A 22372-nucleotide genomic window follows, 5' to 3' on the forward strand; every position below is an offset into this window, starting at 1 on the left:
CATTATCTACACTTCAGTGATGCATTTTACAGTCTTTACATATATGATCTTGGTATGCATTTATATATTTTTTCATATACATTCAAAAGATCGGCAAGGAGCAAAAGGTTAGATGGAAAAAAATATTTTAGTGCATTTAAAAGGTTCACAGGTTAATTTTGCAACAAGTTAAAAGGACTGAAGAAAGACTACAAACTAAAAAATGTAGTCTTCCTAATAAACATTAAAATAATCAAACAGTAACTCAGTAATCTGAGTATTTTGTAGAAACAAAGTATAAATTAGCATTGACATTTTTTACAAAGAATTACTTTTACCTAAGCCTACTATTAGTCTTATTATTATTTTTAATTATACATTGATAATAATGCACAATACTGACATTAATTTAAGCTTCCAATCCAGTGAAACAAATGCATGTTATTTCACTGCACCCTTTGTCAAAATTTCTTTTTTTAATAAAAATACTGATTTAATCTTTTACGACTAGTTCAATGCCTGCAGACAGGGGGGCTGACATTTTTTTTAGAACAGGTAAGTTAGAAGCTTATCTTTCAAAACGTGATGAAAATGGTACAAAAAGCAAAAGTTGAAGGATTGGATTTTTTTTCCGTCTGTGCACTAGAGCAAGCCAAGTCTGAAAATCGGTTGTAACAAATAGATTTTTGTTAACACTGTGTTGTCTTAATTTTTGAAAAAAATGTCCGGTTGGGGAAAAGAAATTATCATATGACCTACTAAAGAAAACAAACCTTTTATTTGTACCATAGCTTTTTACAGTCTACATCCTACATGCAATCAAATTTAATCTGGGTTTGTCACTTGGTAACTGTTGCATATTCCAAGAAAATGCAACAGAGGAGCAGATGAAGTAAATCTTGATAGATCTACTGAAGCTAAAATTCTGAGGTTTACACAATAATTTTAATCTTTTTCATCCCAGTGAAAGATTATAACAATATGTTGTTGTTGTTTTTTACTATCAAGCTGCTTTTACCACTGAAATGCTACTCCTTGTCTCAGTAACAGTTTTTAACTTTGTCCACAGGTTGTAGGAGGTTTCTTTTTTTTAATAAAATCTGTTAGTGAATATCAGGGCTACAAATAAGCTTCCATTAGTTAAGATATAAAGGGTGGACCTCTATTGTTTCAAATTGTCAGGGGTTCACGACACACATGCTGACGTGTGTTGCAGAACCGTTAATGCATTCAGGGTTTCAATGGTGATATAGTTAAAAAAAAATTATACCTGCTAGCCTTGATAGAATAATTTCCTAAAATGAAATTATCCAATACCAACATTGTATTAATACATTTGTGCATTGCTATGTGAGATAACCTTTTTGAAGCACCTTGACTTTGAAATACCATTGGTATTAAATAAAAGGCTTCCAGTGCTTTTGAGATCTAAATTAATCAGGCTTCTCCAATTGGATGATTATTATTTTTGAATCAAAAAACACTAGGAAGGAAACAAAATTTACTGAGAGAATAAATATCCTAATGATATCGCTTCCAACATCTTGTTTTGTAGGTAGATGGAGGGGGGCCCTATTTTTATTTTTATGTATTTATTTTTGTGCTTGGTTATTTTAATTTCATGCTTGTTTTTATATTATTTTGTTTTGTTTTAATGTAAAGCACTTTGTGTTATCCTTTTTATCCTTTTATATGAAAAGTGCTTTATAAATAAAGTTTGATTGATAACGTCCATCCATCCATCCATCCATCCATCCATCCATCCATCCATCCATCCATCCATCCTTTTTCTATACCATTGGGGGTCACCGGGTTACTGGAGCCTACCCAACTACTGTCAGTTACTACTGACAGTTTGCCAGTCAATTGCAGGGTCACCAAAAGAGACAAACCACCAAACACATTATTTACATTCCAACCTAAGTGATGAGTTTGGATCACCAATTAACCCATGATGGATGCTGTTAGATTGTGGGAGAACGTTTGAGTGCTCTGACAAAAACTAAGCATGGATAGGGTGAACATGCAACCCTAAAAACCCACTCCAATAAAAATTGTGTTTTTGACATGTTCTTGCAGCACATTTGAAATAAGGCAAGCAGCTACAGTGCATTTTTAGATGTAAAACTAACAACAGAATAAGAAAGTCACTGAAGAATTTTGAATTGAGGACATTTCCTCAAAAACATTAGTGTCGTCACATAAAGACAATTTTTGTGTACATTTTTGTGACTTACAGCTCTTATAGGTAAATGGGAAATGGTTTGATTTATTGCCTTAAAAAAGTTGTTTGTGTTATTAAATCAGATGTACCAATACATTCCAGCTGGTTTTGTTTTAAAATGTGTTCAAATTAGTTTAATTGGTGTGTAAGAAAAAGCAGTAAAACCAAGGGAGTGGGTAAGGGAACTCAAGTTTTCACATCAGTAATAATGGGTTACACTGCAAAAATTCTCTTGTTCTCAATAGGGACAGTTAATTTGGTTTAAATGTTGCTTCTGATGTATTAAAAAAACAGATATACAAGGAAAACATGGAGGAGCTTTGGGTTAACTGATTCACTGATGGTGATAATTTACTGTCTGCAATGAGACTTTCAGTTTTGTCATTTCTTGTTAAGAAATGTTTGGTAAAATGTCACAATATTGTCAGTGTGTCTCTCCACAGTTGTTCTTTGAGGATATAGAAGGGAAGAGCACAGTCAGGTTAAAGCCTTGCACTCGGGATTTAGATCCATCATGCTAAATAGTGCATGATTCAATCCTAAACATAACAGCTGGTGTTCTGAAGAACCCGAGGGAGAGCCCCAGGGTGTGAGATGACCGGCCCACTCATTTACCAGCAGCTCACACAGGGGACAGTGAACAGCGAGGCTCTGGGAGCAGGAGATGAAGCTGGCTTCTTTTCAGATTCTCGCACCCTGCAGCAGCCAAAGAACAAGGATGTGCCAAGAAGCATCACATCACCGCATGTTTAATTGACGTGCGAAGAAATGAAAAGATCTGAACGTGTAAACACCGGACAAAGGATTCTAAAGCTGTCAGTCTCAACACGGACTTTAAAAAAAAGCAATCCATTGTACCAGGCTCTGAAAATGAAAATCTCGTGGCTGAATACATCAGGAGTGAAGCCTCACGCACATTTTTTTTTTACAGGTGACTTGAGACAGGTCCTCTCCTGGCAATATGGTCATACTGTATGAGCTTGTCACATTTGTCACTAAGGCATCGCTCCCTGGAGGTGTATGTGGCCCCATTCAAGTCAGCAGTGTTAGATTAGTGAGTCTTGGCATCTTTTACTGCCACACTCTCAAAATATTCTTATTGTACTCTGAAAGAACAAGTAAAACAAGTCATCAAGTGATCGTTTGGTTTGCTATCGCTGTATGGTTCAAAATCCATCTCATCTGGGGTTTTTTTTAAGACTCATAGCGTTATCTTTGCTTTGAAAAAATGACACACTATATTCTATTATTATAATATCTAAAAAAAATATGCAAAGTGAAAGAGGAGCAGCACGCCACCCAAAAATGATGCAGAAACAAGGCAACAAATGGTAAAAGAACATGGCTTGAACCTCTGAAAAACACTGGTGTGTCATTACTTCCCATGAGACATTTCACTGCTGAGCCTGTAATCTAATATTATAATTAAAACCTGCTTGTATGACCCATGGTTAAGATCAGCCTTGTACCATTTTTGCATGGACGTAAAAGTAATGATCTCCAATTTAGTCTATCCATCTCTAAGAGAACCCACTAAACTGGGTCATGGTAAGTCAGTAATTGGCCTAAATATTCTAATTATTAAAAAGCGTAGCTGGTGCTCCCTGCATGTCTTGTTCTGGCAAACAAAGGCAAGCTTTCATAGGAAACCATCTGGAATGCTGCAGGTTTGGGAAAGTCATTTTCTAAGGTTTAGTTAGTTGAGTGAACAATCATCATATTCTCACATGTATCTTTTATATTTTTCTTGTACAGCCAATTTTTTTGCTTGACTTTTAAAATAAAATGTTAATTTTCAATCATGATTTTCATATTAATCAGAAAAACTGACTTGCACAAGCTGGAAGGTTTGGTTCACCTATGAGACCATCTGAGACGTGGCAAACTGTGTCACCTGAAGGAGTCGAGAGGAATGGACAGCAGCTCTTCACGTGTCCAGCCTTATGATGATTTCATTTAGTCAACTTATCAATAAGATGAAGGATGAAGTGAAATTCTGAAATGCAGCTACATTTTAGGTATTTCTTTGAAAAAAACTCAGAAAGATACTCTCTTGCAGCTGTCTCACTTGAAAAGGGTTCTTTTGTGCTAAGTTGCTATTGATTACTATCAAAAATCCAGCCACGGTTTTCTCCCAGGCACTAAAGGCCTTCCATCCATGGCTTGCACCCAATCTCGGTTTCTTCAACACAGCAACAGTTTCACTGTCAGGTCCTGTGATGCCAATGACACCAGTGCCGTCTGTGTTTTCTGATGTTGCCGTGACAATTACGGCATGTTTGTTTGTACTTTATGCCTGTTTACCTCTGAGTCTCTGGCGGTTTATTTATTTAGAAGAATCACCTCAGCCATGTGTACTTATCTGTGTCTGAAAAACAAAAATAAGAAATCCCCAGTGTGAAATGCATTTGCATCCTTGACACCTCGATATGATACACCCATATGGGTTTTCCCACAGCACTGCATGGCTCTCATCTCTCTGAGCCCTATTGTTGGTGTCAGGCTAGCGACTTCTATTCAGAGACTTTCCTCCAGAGGCAACAAACTCACTGGGGAAAATAAAAGACCATAACAATAAACACAACAGAGTGCACCACTCGTCTAACATAAATTGCAAGTATTGTCAAAAAAATGAACGAAAAAACACACAGACACGTGCCTTGTTAAATTTGAAAGTGAATGTTACCCATGGCAAAACAAAAATTAGGGATAAAGAGCAAGGAGGAATATGAGGAAGGTAGCTTATCTAATCTTGAATAGTTATTACACATATCAACAATTATGTTGCCCCGCCCAAAATTCCTTCAACACCTCAAGATTAGACTTTATTCCCAGAAGAGGAATTTGACACATCACTTAACCTTGTTCCTCCATTTGGGACTTTTTATCCCTTAATCACAACCTTAATCACAACTGCCCTTAAGGGTGAATATCGGATGTCTGTAGGTGAAAAAAGGGGAAATCTGAATGAAATTTTAAGATTGTAGACCGCTCGATTGTAGACTGCACATTTTCTCCTTAGGGAGAAAATGTTCATGCATATTTCTTTTCCACAGGCACCCTGCTGGCGACAGGTGATAGCAAACACTTAACACATAAGGGTGAGCTAGGTGACGCAGGCATGTTGTACAGATTTTTCATGTTTTTTACACCACCCTACTTCCCCGGACCCTGCGTCCTGCATACCGAGTCTGTTAAAGTTGTTAAAGTGATAAGAGTGTGCTACTTCCATTGCACACCCATTAAGCGCTCCTTGCATGCAGCATGGCTGTTAGAAAAGAGGAAATTAAACAATCAGAGTGTAGTTTGTGTGGACATCCAACAAGACTCCTACGCTCACTTATGTATCACCTGCAAAGCCTATGTGTGCAGGACACGGGGAGCCACTGCGCGCACCCTGCACAGGACTGGAGTTGGTCATAAGGGCAGCATCAGCATCAGCCGTACTGTACAGCAAAAGGAGAACTTACATTTTCCTCCTTGACCAATCTACACGCAAGATCATGGCACCTTAAGGTGGCAACACCAGCCTCAAGGGAAATGCAAGACACACCTGCGCTATCTAGAAGATGCGGCTGCACCTATCTAAAGGCCTGGACAACCCAAAAACCTGCAGCACTCGTACGGGTCAAGCCCCATATGGGTGGATGTGACTACAGCCTTCCTTTTAGTAAAATAGTAATGAGAAAACTAGAAAAAACAATTCTTTAAAAAAAAAGTTTAAAAAGTACGTATTTCCAATCAGAAAAAACAAACAAAAACAAGGTTGGATTTTATTTTCCTTTGACCCTAAATTCCAAAGCTCCCCTCGCCCTAACAATGCTACATTCACTTTATGTCAACAAACTGTTAGTGAAGGATGCTCCAATATGTCTGCAGGCTTCATATAACTGGGAACGTTTGCCTATTTCTTTCCTTGTTTTTTTTTTTTTTTTGCTCTCTCTTTTAATCTCTAAATGTAAAATCACATCCATCCTCAAACTTCTTTTTTTTTTCTGACTCTTCTAAACACTTGACAGGGCCCACTCTATTACTGATTCAGTTGATTGAAAAGTGAAAAAGTGCTACAGCAGTCTACTATCATCTGGAAGCTTTTTTTACACTACTTAGAAAGCACTGGGCTGAAGCCAGTTCAAGAATGTTTGGAGACTTCATGTCTGCAAAAGGAAGAAAAACTAACGGTTCCTTTCTTCAGGTCATTTCTCTCTTTCAGTAAATCTGAACAAAAGCAGATAATTTGCAGTCGGACTCATTTAAATATGGGGGGCAAAAAATCTCTTGTCCAACTGGGAAAAAAATATCAATCTGGATATTTTTTTATGTTGGAACAAAGACAGAATGCAAAAGACCTTAAAGTGAGGTTAACTGCTGCAGAGTTGTGAACACACAAACACACAAGCGTTAATCTCCCTACATCTCATTAACTTTTTTCTCTAAAGATGCATACATGCTGGTGAGGGACCCATTTTCAATTTAGCAGAACCAGAAGCATTTTAATGGCTTTTCTTACATATCAAACTGATGTTGGGGGTCCAAACTTTTCTAAGTTGTTTTTCCAACCCGTTCTGTACTAATCTCTTTGCATTATTATTTATAACAAAGGTTCAATATAAAATACATTATTGTATAGCATCTAAAGTTTGCATTAGAAAACTTTATTTTGTTTTAACACATACAACCAGTACAAAAATCTGACAACACCCTGTTATAATGAAATTATTTTTAGTCATATTGTGTAGTTGCTAAAAACAAAAAAGAAATAAAACATTAAATACGAGTATGGAACGTTTTGTATAAATACATTTGACTTGACTCCCAATTGCATTTTAAAGAAAGGTCAAAAGAGAATGGTTAAAATACCAAATTTCATGGAGAGTTTGGTTTCTACAGAATGCTAATACTTTGTAATAGAAAGAGGACAAGCCTCATCTTTATAATGACTCACCAGAAAAGCTGTGATATTGATTTAAGGACAAAAAGCAAAGATGTAGATGTAGAAGCTACAATGGCAAGCCACAAGCTCCCTGCTCTGGTCTACAGAATTTGTCCTAGAAAATGACAGAGGTTTTTCTCGATTTTGGCTAAAAACAGCATGATCATAATGAAAAGACCACTTGGAACACTTTTACAATTGATCAAAAGATGATCAGAGTGGGACTTTACCAGTTAATATTACGGTTTAGAGAAATCAGAATAAAATGCCACGGATTAACCCCAAAGATAATTGCAATCCTGCAAAAAGGAAACCTGAGACAACGGCAATGTACTCAGATGAAGCGCTGCACGTTTTCCTGTATTCGAAGGCTGTAGCACAGCTGAGTCCACCCCTGAGACTCCAAGCTGTTCATTGTTAAGAGACGTTGATATTAAGAGCAAAGCCTCAAAGAAGGAGCTCCATGGCAGGCCCTGACTCTAACGTTCAGGAACAGCTGTGCTGAACAAAGGGCTGACAATCACGCAGCATTGTGTGCACCTGTGTGTGTGTGTGAGACACTAAAATATCTCACAAGCAAGCACGGGGGCGATCAAAGCAGGCAAGCTGCTCTACAACACACCGGGCTGGCAGCAGTTTATCAGCAGCATTCACACGAGAGCAAAGGAATCACAAGCTCAGCCCAGCCCGCTGGAGTTTAATGAAGCTGTTCACCGGCCAATTTTACAGACTTTTCAGGTTCCCCCCCACGCATACAGTCATGTTTTTTTCCCCAACACAACTCCATTCTATTCTAGCAGCTGCTTTTCACAAACAATCTTGTCACTTTACTCACCGCTTACAGTGACTAACTAAAGGTTTTTCTTTACTCCTCGCCGTTTTTTTTTCTAAAAACAACCCAAGCCCCACCGAGTCCTTCAGCTTAACACGGATGCTGCCGACCTGTCATCTCTATCTGTCTAAATATATCAAAGACCAAACATTGATTTCAATCCAGAATGAAATGACAACATGGGCAAATGCTTCACATGTCGTCAAGACATAAAGGAAATCCATCTTAGAAGTGCTGGGGTACTGCCTATCAAGTTTTTGTTTTTTGCATTGTCATTCTATTTGTAGAATGAACATTTTTTAAAAGCCTTACTCCAATAAAAATCATGTTTTTGGCGTTTTTAACATGTTCTATTGTCATTTTTTCTCATGATGGAGGACACATATCACCAAAGTTAAGATTAGAATTGCATTTTTGAGCATTTCTATATTCGAATCATTGTGAATCAGGAGCATGACGCAAACATTTTGGAAAAATCTTGTAGCAGTGAAAGACGGGCTACAATCGGCAGGCCACAAGCTCCTTTCTGTGCTCCATTCCGATGCATCCACTTGCAGACAAATAGATCCATATACGTCTTTCTTTTCCTCGTCTGAGCTGGAATTTTGATCAAAACTTTCCCGCAAGATAGCTCCAAATTATACAAGCCATTTTTGTTACACTGGTAATGTTAGGTGTTGACAGGCGGAAAACTTGCAAGAGAGAGTGTAGACAAAGAGATGATGGGAAATGAGGTCAGACTTACTCTGTGGCAACTGTTCCGCCCACAAATCATTGTGTAACAGAAAAGGTGTGGTCCAATTGGTTATAGCCCACAGAATTTTCCTATAAGAAATAATTGGTCTGGATTCTTTTGGATTGATACATTATTGGTTTTAAACTTTTTCTTTGATGTTTTGTCAGTTTCTTTAAGATAGTAAATTTGACAGCCAAACAATTTCTAAAAGTAATTCAGACGCGGCTATTGTCATACCAGATTTCCCTCCAGGGAGAAAAAAAAAACAAAAAACAAAACACTACAACACAACTAAACTGTTTTGCTGAGATAATGTCTAAGTGTGGATATGTGCTGTCTTTTAGAGATATATACATGTCAATGTTTATCACTATTACAGTAATAAAGCTCAGTCAATTTAAGCTGAAGGGAGCTTTTAGACTGAGGTATCCTCTCCTTCAGAAGGGACTCTGGGGGTTTTTACCACCAAAGGCTCAGCGGTGACACACACCGCGAATGATGGAGGACTGAACACAAACCCTGTGCGTTCTGTACATATGAAAAAACAGGCTTAATTAGGCATAATCAAGTGCTTTAAGCTATGTAATCTCCCAAGGAACATATGTCGCTCCTGTTGTACTCGCACACAACTTATGAGAAGAAAATGAAAATTCAAACAGTGTAGGGAAGAGCTGGTAAAGTGAAGTAAAAAGGAGCTGAAAATGATTCTAAATAATAATTACGAAAAGTCTTAAGTATAAAAGACACTTGAAAAGTTCCTAATGATTTCTGTATTAAAAACATAATAAAAAATAAAATTTAAAGAGCAGTCAAACTCAATGATGACAGAAATAAAATTCCTATCTTATAATGCATGAAAAGACAAGTAAATAACAGTATACATCTTTACTAAATATTAGTTTTTTTTAAAAACTGTCTTTTTACCATGATAGTTTTGAGCTGTGTCAGTTCAAGACGTGCAATTTGGTTCTAAAAAAGAAATACTCAGAATTTCTCTTTAATGTCCTTCAACCTGTCATGACAGACAAAAGTTAAAAAAAGAGGGAAAAAAGTCTTATTTCTTGACAAAGAAAGAAAAATCATGCAATAATCCTTTTCTTTTGAATTTCGTTGACACTACTGGAGCAGAATTCGTCATTTCTAAACCTAAAAAAACTAAAAGATCTTTTCCCCACATTTTAAAAAGCCTCAATTGAAAAGAGATCAGACATATGAGAATGAGAGACCAGTACGGACAAAGGTTCAATTCTCAATTACAACAATCCTGAGTTAAAGCCAAATAAAGCAAGGTGGTGGTTACATCCTGACAATACCTATTACCAATGCAATGACTTTGTTCTTTCTGCAGCACAGGGATAAACTTCATGTCTTTTTTTGCTTCCCTTCTTCCATCTCTTGAAACAGATTATGTCTACTGCCTAATCTCTCCCCTTACTTTGACCATAAATGTGATTACCGCCACACAAGAGATAATAAAACCCATATCTGCTCCGCACCAAAGAGCATGAATTAAAACCCAAGCTGTTGCCTTGAGGAATATCTAAACAGAAAAAAAAAAAAAAATCCACAGCACAAAAAAAGAGAGTAATTCATGTTGAGTGTAGACAGCCCCCTACTGGTAAACACAATTCACTATGTAGCTGAACTCCACAAAACAAGCATGATCTTTTTTGTTGAACATAAGCAACAGGTATGCAACTAGTTTGTGAACCCCATGGACTGCAGCTCCTGCTTCCGCCTCTCTGGATCAGTCTGCTTTCAAATTGGCTCCAACTTAATTTCAGAATGACTTCAAAAGAGGGTGATTTCAACACATTAGGGTGTCACGGATAGATTGTGCTCTTAAGTGTCATTGTGGTGTCAAGTCAACATTTGTTGGATTTCTTTTTAACGGTCAAAGGTCTAAAAAAAAAAAAAGGGGGGGGGTACCAAGGTGGATTTTTCAGAATTGAAGACATCTTTATAGACTGATTGAAACACGTGCCAAATATTTTCCAATTTATTCATATATATATATATATATATATATATATATATATATATATATATATATATATATATATATATATATATATATATATTAGGAAGATAAATAGCCTACATTATAGCTTACGTGGCAAATTTAAAGCCTTAATGTCTGAAATGTGTTCATATCTGACGTGACACGTGGTGATGGACGGTGGGGGGACTGTGGTGGTGGGGGTGATGCTACGATGTGTCAGCTCGCCTACCTGATATTTCCTGAAGAGGTACATTGAGGAGGCTGAATCCTTTCGCCTTGTACGCTTGTCTAACCTCGCTGCAGCTCCGCGCTTTGCTTTCTCCGGCTGATGACAGGGAAAGCACCGACACAGTACAGAAGGCGACCTGCAGTCTCCACATCGCATTCATCAGTCAGATCCTTGGTGCTGTTTCACACTGAAACACTAGCTCCACCGGAATCAAGAAGAAGGGAGGAATCCAAGTGATGAAATATGTCTCCAATACACGCACCAAAACAATAGTAAAAAAATAATAATAACAAATGGGGGGGGTGGGGGGGGAATTGTTTTAAAAAATGCGCTCTTCACTTCAGGTACTGACACGTCCACTTCATCTTCTGTTTGGAAAAGCCAAAGAGTCCCAGAAATCCTTGGAGAAAATCGGAAGGGAACAAATCAGTGGTTGTTCCAACAACTTCTTCCGCGCACACAGCTGCGCTGCGTTTGTGACAGTGCGATATGCAGTGAGGCTACGAGCGGACGAGGGCAGGGCAAAACACGGACTGGAGGGGCTGCGACTTCAGCATCTCTCATCCAGGGGCGCGCGCACTATCCTCTGCCGCCGCGCGTCCTCCGGAACGCACACCGGCGCATGTTCGTGGTGATGCGCGTGTTGGGGCTGCGGGGGTCTGGGAGGATGATCCTAAACTCATCTCTCTTTTTAACCCCCCTCCATTCACACACACACACACACACACACACACACCCACACACACACACACACACACACATAAAATTCCATACACAGCATTTAATGTCACATCTTCTCTTCATAACTCAGTGCAGGGGTAATCAAACTTGCAGATGACAACATTTTATTTTTTGTTTCATGGCACACAGAACTTTTTCCTTTTATCAAACTCTACCTGAGATAGCTTTCCTTCAGAATATTTAATAATTCATGCATGTTGCAGGAAAGAGGAATTTAGTGATTCCAACATCACCAACAACACCAAACTTTTCAATGAAAACACTGAAAATTTGTTCACAATTTTAGAAAATTCAATTGAATTTGGAAGAAAGTTCCTTTAATAGAACCTTTTCTAGATAAATTGAAGAAAAAACAACAATAACCTTAACAAAAAAATAAACGTTCACATTTTTTAAAATAAATATAGTATGAATGTTATAGGGCAGGCTGCAGACCCCTGCAGCCACATGTGGCTCTTTTATCTCTCCATTGTCGCTACTTGGCTTTGAAAGAAAAATGCACACAATATAATTAAATGATGAGTTTGGTTACTTTCTTTCAGTTCATTAAGTTTTATCATTTTTGTTTAGATTTTTCACTTGTCAGATGAGCAAAAGCATGGTTAAACGTTCGATCTACTGTCCATCCATTCATGAATTGAGAGATATGTAACATGTCAAGTCCTACACTTTACATAAACTCATGCTTTTGCCCATCGACTTTTCCTGCGCCACAAATATTGATCAAAGTAAAGAAGTCAATTAATTTCTTAAATGGTAAATGCTTGACACATCTGCTAAATAAAACAAATCAATAGTTAGTATCACTAATGAAGTTTGTATTTAATGAACATTTGCTAAATTGAAATAAATTATTCACTTTTTTGGTTTTTGGTTTGAACATTTTAACACACACACACTGACACACACACACACACACCTATACTTGTCTTTAACACACACACACACACACACCTACATACAACTAATGACAGCAATCTACAAAAACAATCACATTTACAAGTCAAACAAAGACCTAGTCTGACTGCAGTCAGCGGGAGGCTGCAGAACAGGAAGAGGAATCATGATTGTGTTCTTGTCAGCAGCATCACACTGAGTTCAGCTAAAGTAAATAAAGTAAACAACCTCTGAACAACAATTGCATTTTACTTATATGATTTGATTGATGATAAATGAAAGGAAATAATAAATTAATTGCATATATGCACAAGACTGTGATGGAAAGCTTCCATCCAAAACAGTGTCCATATGAGTTAAATTTAAAGAACACAAGCTTTAGTTTGAGTCCATACACTTGTGTGAGGTTGTCTGGCGTCACTTCAACTTCAACTTTCCCATGCTGTCTAACTCACCTTCACTCTCTTTTTTTTCCTCCAACAGCATCTCAACAGTTGTTTTTTTGTGTCAGCCAAGCTTCCTTTAAAAATCTTATTACGGTTTCCTGTCCTAAAAGCTGTGTTTAAACCCACATCTCTGCCTGCTCCTATAAAGTCCTGTCTGTGAACATCACCTGCCTCTACACTCTGGCTTCTTCTAACTATTCTGCATTTAAGAAGAAGCTGTGCTCCAATTTATACAAGTGCCACAAACTAGTTGAATGTGTCTAACACACTTTGTCAAATCAACATATTCCTGTTTATTTATTTTAAAGTCCCACTCCGATCATCTATTGTAAAAGTGATTTCAGTTTTTTAAAATTATGATTATGATGTTTTTCGCCAAAATAAAAATACCTGTGTGGTCTTCTAGGATGTAGCAGCAGTATTTCATCAGAAATTCAGCTTTGAGCTGTAGGTGGGACTGTTGGAGTGAGGCTCTCCCCATTTCCCATCATCCCGTTGTTTACACAGTCTTCTGCTAGATTATAGCCTCTAACAACCCCAACCTAACATTGGCGGTGCAACAAAAACAAATGTGGATCTGTTTGTCTGTAAGTGGATGCATCAGAATGGAGCAGAGCAGGCAGCTTTTGGCCCACCGACTGTAGCATTTACATAACATCTACAAGCTTTTTCAATTGTATTTTTTTCATTTGCTCCTAATTCACAACAATTTAAGAAAATAAGTAATCAAAATGGAATTTGAAGAAAATGCTACAAGAACATGAAAAAAAACACCAAAACACAGTTTTACCTGGAGTGGGTTTTAAGGTTTCTTGGTGACATGATACTGTAGAATTCTGAGATTTACATCAAAGACAAATTCATTTTTTTAAGGAGTCAAGTGCCTCCTTTATCCTTGGGACGAGCAATGGTAACCCTTGTGCTATCCTAAGCACTTTAACATTGGGAGTTGGGTCATCTAGACCCACTAGACAGTGCTCTGAACCTTTTTTTTCAATGATTTGTGAACTTCACTGGTGTCCATGGATTACATGAAATCTTTCTACCTTTATCCACCTTTGTCATGGTAGGGAGAACATGTCAATGTAAGGATGGGGTCATCTAAGATAGCAAAGGACCTCTATGAACCGTTTCCATGCAGATGTGTTCATCCCATCTACATTTGGACTGTGACCAATGTGCCATCATGGGTCAAGATTTGTCTAAAGGTACTGAAGAATGCAACACAAAGACAACTGGATGAAGCTGGAGAGGGTGGTGATGAATCATTCTGTTTTGATATGAATCTTCAGCACAGTGTCAGTCACTGAATGATAGACCTTGTTGACGTCCAACAAAAATAAACATCGACTTAAGTATTAGTATTAGTATATATTAAAATATTGTTATTCATCTAGCTAACCTTGCTATTTTAACCATCAGTTCAAAAAATGAATTGGAGGAGAGTTAATTACCTGTTTTGAAACTATAGACATCAAGGACAACAAAGTCAAGAAAACCAAACTATTTTGTTTTATCTTGACATAATTGCTACAAAGAAAGTCAGTTAGTCATTTATATGATCTAAACCAAAAAGAATATTAATTTAGGTCTACACCATTCTTTTTATGCAAGGTTTATTTAATAAGATAAAAAGGTGATTATTATTTCTTTTTTCTATCTTCTGTGGATTTTTTTGATTTTATGAAAAATGGACCAAACGATGAGGCCCAGGAACTCATGGTGACATAATTAACTTGTCTTTTCAAATTACTGTTTCCTTGTCTACTGAAAACAGAGTTTTCTATTGTTTAACTTTGTTTTATTCTAAATCTGTTATTCTTTTTTAAAGGGAATAGAATTTTAAATGAAATATTAAATAGAGACTAAGACATTGAACAAAATGAGACAAAAATGAGATAGGAATGTCACACAGTTTTTGGTGTATTGTATTTAATTTTACTCTAAATGTGCATTTTCTTTGTCAAGTCTCAGAATGTTAAGGTGAATGGAAATTCTAATGAAATGTCTTGGCACGTTTTTCATATATTAGTTACACTTGATCGCCTACAGACTGATGCAAACATGTAATCAACCGAGCACACAGCAGCGCCTTGCCTGATTATCAGTCTGTTCTGACGACTCTTGATTTCTGCAGTAGCGTTAAGATTGTGGGATCAGAATGTGGCCTCGGCAAGGCAAATATGGATCCAACTCGCCGATCCATGGTCAAACTCACCCCAAGCCAGTGGGTTGTCCTGAATTATTTAAGTTAGAGGGGGGCTCTTGTGAACAAGAGAGAAAAACTGAGATAAAAAGGGGGAAAAATGTAGCATTTTGGAAAAAATTACAGAAATCATTAACATTTTTAATCAAACTCATTCCTGATGATTGAACAGGAAGTGAAGTGGACACTAAGCTTAATGAACTCCAGCATCTCTGTGACGGGACTGAACATGGTCTACAATCAAACAGCTGATAAAAGAGGAACCAGCAGTAAATGCAACTGGATGGATTTTTGTGAATTTTATTTCTCTCATAGCTAAGTCAGTGTAGATATAGCTCAGATGTAGTTTAGTGCAAATAAATCAAACAAGTAAAATCCAAATATTGGCCAGTAGCATCCCCATTTATGTCCATTTTCTCACATAATTTGATTTTTGAATGTGTATGCTTTGCAAATAAGGTTATAGTTATTGACTCAGATTCAACTAAAACAAATTCCATAAACAGATGAACATTTCTACAATCGTTGGAAACTACAAAAACAACAATAAAATAATCTGAGAGAGATTCTTTCTCGGAGAGCCTTGAACATTCAAAGTTGAACAATTTTCCAGTAAATCTGTTTTTGATTGAATATTATATTCTTATCAGCAAAGACTCTTGCTAAAGTTAAAGAACAGAATCTAAAATAAATATATTGCAATTTTAATGAAAGTTTCAATTCCCTCCTGGTTTCAGATTGTCAAAGAAACCAGTTTGGCCAGTGTTTCAATTCATGTTCAAGTCTAAAGAGCCTATCTACATCATGCCAAATCAAATTTTTGAGCTTTTAAGTGTATTATAATGTTCATTCCTCACTAAAAGAAACTGTAAAGTGGTATTTTGATCCATTCACATATTTCAGAGTATTCCTCTAAAAACCTGCGCTCTGAGCACCAGCCCCTCCCAATCGACAAAAACGAGCTGGTTCTCACATTGTGACGTTGATGAATGAAGAACAGCCCATTCCAGGAGGAGTCTATTCTGCCAGCAACGCCCCCAGGCTAACACAAACAATCACTTTCTGCGTGCAGCTAGTGGTGTTTGGCAAAAATACTTTTTCTTTATAGTTACATGCACGTCCTCCGTGCAAAAGTTTGTTTTCGTGGGCGAGACACAGACATTCACATTCATGAAAGGCGATGACGGAGAGAGAGGCGATCGTCTTAGTTTCAAGTAGTAAAATTAGCTGTAAAAATAACTCATATTTTATTTAAAAAATATTTCTTTAGTGTGCTAAAGTTAATATATTATCATATGTGTGGAAATAGTTTATTCTGACCCCTCCAAAGGCCCTTCAACTCCTTGTTGCCCTAATTTATTTCCAGCTACAAAAAAAAAAGTGAAATGAGGTAGTTTTGGAGCTGAAGTGGTTTGATTCATATTTGCATCAATCAACATCAAGGGGTTAAATTTACAGCAATATTTTAGGTGAATGTAATTAACAACAACATTTTAAATAAAACCTCAGAAATATTGATGTAAAAAACCGTGAAAAAATTTGAAAAGTTTTGCATGTTTGTACTTGTGTTTCAGCAGCCTGTGTGACACCTCCAATATGGTATTCAATTTTGTCCAGCAGGACAGTGCCTTTGCCAGCAATGACAGTGATAAAAGTCTGCTCAAGTTCTTGCAGCAGATTTGTGTTAGAAAAACTCCACAGCAAAATGCTTTTTACTGTAAAATGCAGCGTGGTTATATTAAAGCCTATTATTATGTCCTGAAACTAGAAAATCACTGGATGCTATACACATGCATGTATGGGTTGTCAATCATTTTTTTCTAAATATTATTTTTTAAAGAGCTTTTCTGTACCCAAGATGTTTTCAGATCCTGCAGATGACATCAGTACAGCAGAATGCTCCTTACAGGCTTGTTAAAACGCACAATTGCGCTCTAAAACCCATTCATTTCAATGGCATGCGTCAAGCTGAGCAAAATGAGTGAGTGCAACACTACGCTGCCATGAATTCAACCTGAGGTGCATTGTGATGAACATAATTCAACAAGTAAAATGAAGACATCCATCAATCATAGACAGCACGGTAAAGTTCATTTTCTCTCTAAAAAGTGTGTCTTACTGAATCTGACTACACTAAAATGTCATTTCTTCTGACAAGCTTATGCTTTTACCTCACCCTTTATGTAAAAGCAAAGAAAATGAAGGGGGGAACAAACGGGAACTCTGATGCCTTTCACATTTAATTTATTTTGGAAAAGCTGAAGTTCAAATGATGTCACAAGTCATTATAAAATAACTTGAGGTCAAGCTGTAGGTCTTTTGTTTGTTAAGTCATCAAATTGACTCGAGTCTTGTGGTAGCCATGTTAAAAGCAACACCACTGGAATGAATCCAATTTCACTCACTAAAGGATCCTAACAAAACAGTCTTTTTTTTGGCAGGGCAGCATCCTGTCTCTGTTGGATAAAAAAAGCATTTTTTTTATTTTTCACCATTCAGAGGTCCAGTGTTAGCATTGTAATGTTGACATTAATTTGGATTTTGTACACCTAGGCACATAGAATTAAAAGATCATATCCTTAATTCTGGATATTTTAAATTTGTTCTGATATAAACTCAAACCTATATAACCTAAAGCAAAAATATCTTTGGAGGGAAAGTTTTTTTTTTTCTTCAATTAACCTTATATAGCCCACATCCATAGATTTTCCTTTTGACTTTGAGATCTCTTCTGTTGTAACTGCTCTTGAGAATAGGATATTGTCAGGCAGACATGAGAGTTCAAGACTGAAAGTGTGCTCCCCAGACACCACTGGTTTCCTCTGCTCAGCCCTGTAATATCCCAAATAAGCCCTTGCTAATGAGGCCTTTAGATGATGGCCAGAAGGTGATCCCAGTGGTGGATCGATAGCTCCCCAGAAGGAGTCAGCATAGGGTTCATCGTGACTCAAACTCAGGGCACAACAAGGAAAACTGAGCCGTCACCAGTCAGGCCTGACTCTTCACAGAATAATGGTCAGAAATGTGGTCTCACCCTTTCATGAGCTACTAAGGTTTGCATTTGAATCCATAAGCAAAATACTGGTTTATGAAACTAAAGCTAGGGTGGCTGATCGATCAGCTTCTATAGATAGCTGGCTAATGCCATAAATACAAGCAGTTGGTGGATGGATGAAAAAAGACAGATAGATCTCATGAGAGGGATTTTTTTTTTGTATCAATGATATCCTCAAATGTGGTTACCATTATAGGTCTAAAGATAAATTATGAACTAAAAAGATACAAAAAGTTGTTTAGTAGTTTTAAGTGTAACAGGTTTATTATTAGAAGATTTGCCATTACAGTGTTACAGAAAGTCTAAAACAGCTGAAATGTGCACCAAGCTGCAATAAAATAAAGAATAAGGACACTTTGTTCACATTAACATGGGAAGCAAAGGAATGAATAATTAATTGCATATTTATAATTCATGGATGTTTAAGACAAATATGTGCTATTACCTGAAAAAGGTAAAAGCTCTATTGCTTTGCACAAAGCCGTAAAGAGTCAAACCCTTTCTACTCAATTATTCTTTTCTTTTCTCCTTGCCCGACACATTTAGGCATGGTTGTTACCCCATGAGAGTATCCCATATCTTCAAAAATGGCCATTCATATGTCAATAAATTGATCTATTTTACTCTTTACTGAGCAATGTGTTGTGGAAGCAGCAAAGTAAACAGAGCAGCACAGGCATCAGTTTACCAAGTCATGCCATCCTGTGTTTCCTTATCTGAATTTGCAGTCTCTAATGTCAGATATAATACATCTCTTTCAAGCCCTCAAGTCTTCTGTATACTTCAATATCCAATGAATGTGTCCACGTGGAGGAGTTACAGAGATTTTCAAATGCTTTTCTAAAGCTATTATAACACACACTTTACACGCAGATGGAGCATAAAGCTCTCTTCTTTTTTTTTGTCTTTCTTTTTGTGTGCAGAAAAAAAACATAGCAATTCTAATTCTTTTTTTCCACCGGGTTTTTACATTTTTTTTTCGTTTGATTAGGCCATTTCATGTTGTATCAAGCAATCCCTAAAGTTTCTGGCCTTTAAAAAAAAAAAAAACATTCCCTTTCTAGCATACAAAAGCAGCACAGACTAAAAGCAAAGATTCAAAAGAGTAATAGATGTGTTTCCATGAGCCTGCGATGGCTGCATACTTTCAAGTGTGAGGACACAATCAATAAGCTGCGTGCTGGCACAAATGTTAAATCACAGTATGTCTGGTTCTAAATCATTTTCACACAACAAGAAAAGGTCACATCAGAGTCCCGTCAATCTGTTGTTGACAGTCCTTAATTGGACTAAACAGGCCCATCGTTTTGTCCATTGTTTCGACTGATCTTGGCCTTTGGGCGAGTCCTTTCCAACAAAAGAAAGTAAATGTACCCCAAAAATATCACAGAAACATAAAAACAATGCATCTAACGTTCATTGTAGTATTCATCTGCCATTCGAGGTGATCCGTTTGAGGAACTGCTTCCTCAAACTTCTAATAGAACGATTCATTTTCTCTGATGTGTCTTTTCACCTTGATATTTTATTCAAATTACTGCACTAAGAGCCATTTATATGTTTCATACATAATTTAGAACTGTTTCAGGTGCTTGTTTTTTATGGGATGAAGTTGTTTTGAGATAGTTAATGGTTTCCCGAGGCTTGGTAATTAGTGACTGGAACTTGATGTAAATAAGGTCTGACAACTAACAGGGGAGAGACGCTGAGGAGGAAAGTAATCAAGCTGACATCAAAATTAGTTATTTATGTCTGAGCAAATGTTCAGTCTTCCAGTTTGTCTCCTTTTTCTCAGAACTTGTTTAAGATATTCATCTATTTATTTCTTGAAGTGGAGAAAAGCGTGCAAGTCAGTAACTGGTGTGAAGATTTTAACCTGAAGCTAGTACTTGACAGATCTCACACAACAGATGCAGTTTAATGCTTCACGTTGAGTAGAGTACCGCATAAAAAATATCCTTCAAAGAAGACTCCAAAATGACAAAAGCAAAGCACGAACATCTTTTCCAAGCCAAAGTGTGACAAATGTGAAGTTAACATCCAGTCTCCTGACAAAAAAATCAACAAAAGTTAAGTCAAAATGGTACCGGGTCTGGGGATCCGGTCCTTTCAAGTGCCTATCCGAAGTTCAGACCCATGCAGAGAGTTGTGTCATGTTGGCAATCTGACATAAACCAAAGCTAAATGAATCATTAAAATCACAGAACAGATCTCTCATATCAGAGAGTGTCGATGGAAATTGGACAACTCTTGGTCAAAGAAGGACAGAGTAAGCCTTATTTGCAAGCAGGGAGAGAAAAGGAAATGTAGCAGTGTTGGACTTTGAATGATCTTTGGATGTTGAGAGTTTAACAGAAAAAACTCTGGTTGGCATAATGGAAAGAGACCTGATGGAAGTGGAGCAAGGTTTATAGATTTAGAGCAAATTCAAGCTATTATATGGTGAGAATAGAAAGAGGAACAAAGTAGGTGTGATCCTTGAGAAGGAATTTGCAAAGAATGTTCCTAAGGTGAAGAGATTGTTAGTGATGAGCCTAAAGCTGGAGGTTGAAGGTGTGATGTTGAATGTTGTTAGTGGTAATGCTCCCCAGGTAGCATGTGAGCTAGAGGAGAAGGAGAAAATGTGGAGGGAGAGGTGATTCAGGGTATTCGTGTAGAGGACAGTGTGGTAATTGGAGCAGACTTCAACAGACACATGGGTGAGGGAAACAGGTGATGAGGAAGTGATGGGTAAGTTTGATACTCATGACAAGAAAGCCAGAAAGGTTGGTAGTGGACTTTGCTGAAAGAATAAAAATGACAATTTCACCTGAGCTTCTAGAGGGTGAGGAAGTCATTGTGTCTCCTGCATAACACAAAATTTCAAAACACAGATCAAATCACATTTGTTTAGTCTAACAAAATGTCCTTCTGTATCATAAAGTTTCATGTTAAGATGGTTTGGACGTGTTAAGAGGGGGGGCGGTGATCATCCTGGTAAAAAGATGTTGAAGTTGGAGCTACAAGGAAAAAACCTTGGTGATTTATTTTGGTGTGATAAATGATTGATAATTACATTTAAAAAGTCTTTAAGAGTGATATTTTTAAAAGTAAATATGAAAGTGTAGTATTTGTACTTGTGTGAAAATATTGCAACTAAGATTGTCAACGTTTTCTCACACCAAGGGAAGAACAACATGAGTTTCAAATGTCAGTCTAGTCAATTCTGTTTGCTCTAGATTTGTTTACTTTAGATGCATTGCATCAGGAACCGGTGGTGTAGGACACCAAAATGCAGGAGACCATTAGCTTGATGGCAAAAACCTCTGACGGAAGAAGTCACAGAAGCAGATGGATTCAAAAACAGCCTTTCTATTTACCCTGAGTATAACTAATTAAATTGCAGACAGCTATGGATGATTGGGACATGAAACCAGGTTAGACTGAGACAAGACTAAAACAAACTTGAAAAAAGAACATTAGAAGATCCAACCAAACAAAGTAAATAATAGGGCAACATCCTCACATACTTATTGTTGTAGCAATCTACTGAAGTTTTCTGCACATGCCCATCATCCTACAACTGATTACATGATCAAACAAGCAGTTTATGTCATTTGCAACTATCTCCAATACCACAAACTCAACATGACAGAGCTTGAACTGAAGACTGTTTTTTCTCCATGTTATCATGTGTTATGTTAGATTCACAAGCAGTTTAGTCTGCATGAAATTCCAAAGCCTTTTTAATTACCATAAGCGTGCCAATTAGCTGGGCCTGTGATCTACAAATACACAGGCAAATCACGTAGTAAACAATACTGACCATTAACTGTTGGTCTACTTTACATAATGAACACATGACATGAGTAGACTAATTTGCATTTTAAATTTCTAAAATGTGAAATCTAATACAAAAAACAATCTTGCCATAAGCTAATACTTTAGGTAGTTGTAGCTAGAGTACTAAACCACAGAAACAGAGTTAATAGTGTGTGCAGACAATAAACAGTTCAACATTTCAATAAAAAAACAAAACATGTTATTGAGTTCTATTTCAAAGATTGGAAGTCCAGCCTTAGGCTTCTAAAAAGCTGTCACTAGAAAAAAAGC

General features: G+C 37.1%; 1 protein-coding gene across 2 annotated transcripts in view; it reads right to left on the reverse strand.

Moving 5' to 3' along the window:
• gpc6a (glypican 6a) overlaps positions 1–11495 on the reverse strand; it is a 163482-nt gene extending 151987 nt beyond the window's left edge. The window contains exons 1-2 of one of the 2 annotated variants that reach the window (XM_078945139.1): positions 11275–11422; positions 10936–11130 (exon numbers count right to left, since the gene is read on the reverse strand). In XM_078945139.1, coding sequence (XP_078801265.1) covers positions 10936–11095 — 160 coding nt within the window. In that variant the 5' untranslated portion in view covers positions 11096–11130; positions 11275–11422. Of the gene's footprint in view, positions 1–10935 lie in introns of both variants that reach the window. The other variant, XM_011490217.4, reaches the window with a different exon arrangement.
• Positions 11496–22372: the final 10877 nt, after the last annotated feature.

Source organism: Oryzias latipes, chromosome 3 (genome assembly GCF_053564925.1).
Source record: "Oryzias latipes strain Hd-rR chromosome 3, Olatipes_Hd-rR_3.1".
NCBI classification, from domain to species: Eukaryota; Metazoa; Chordata; class Actinopteri; order Beloniformes; family Adrianichthyidae; genus Oryzias; species Oryzias latipes.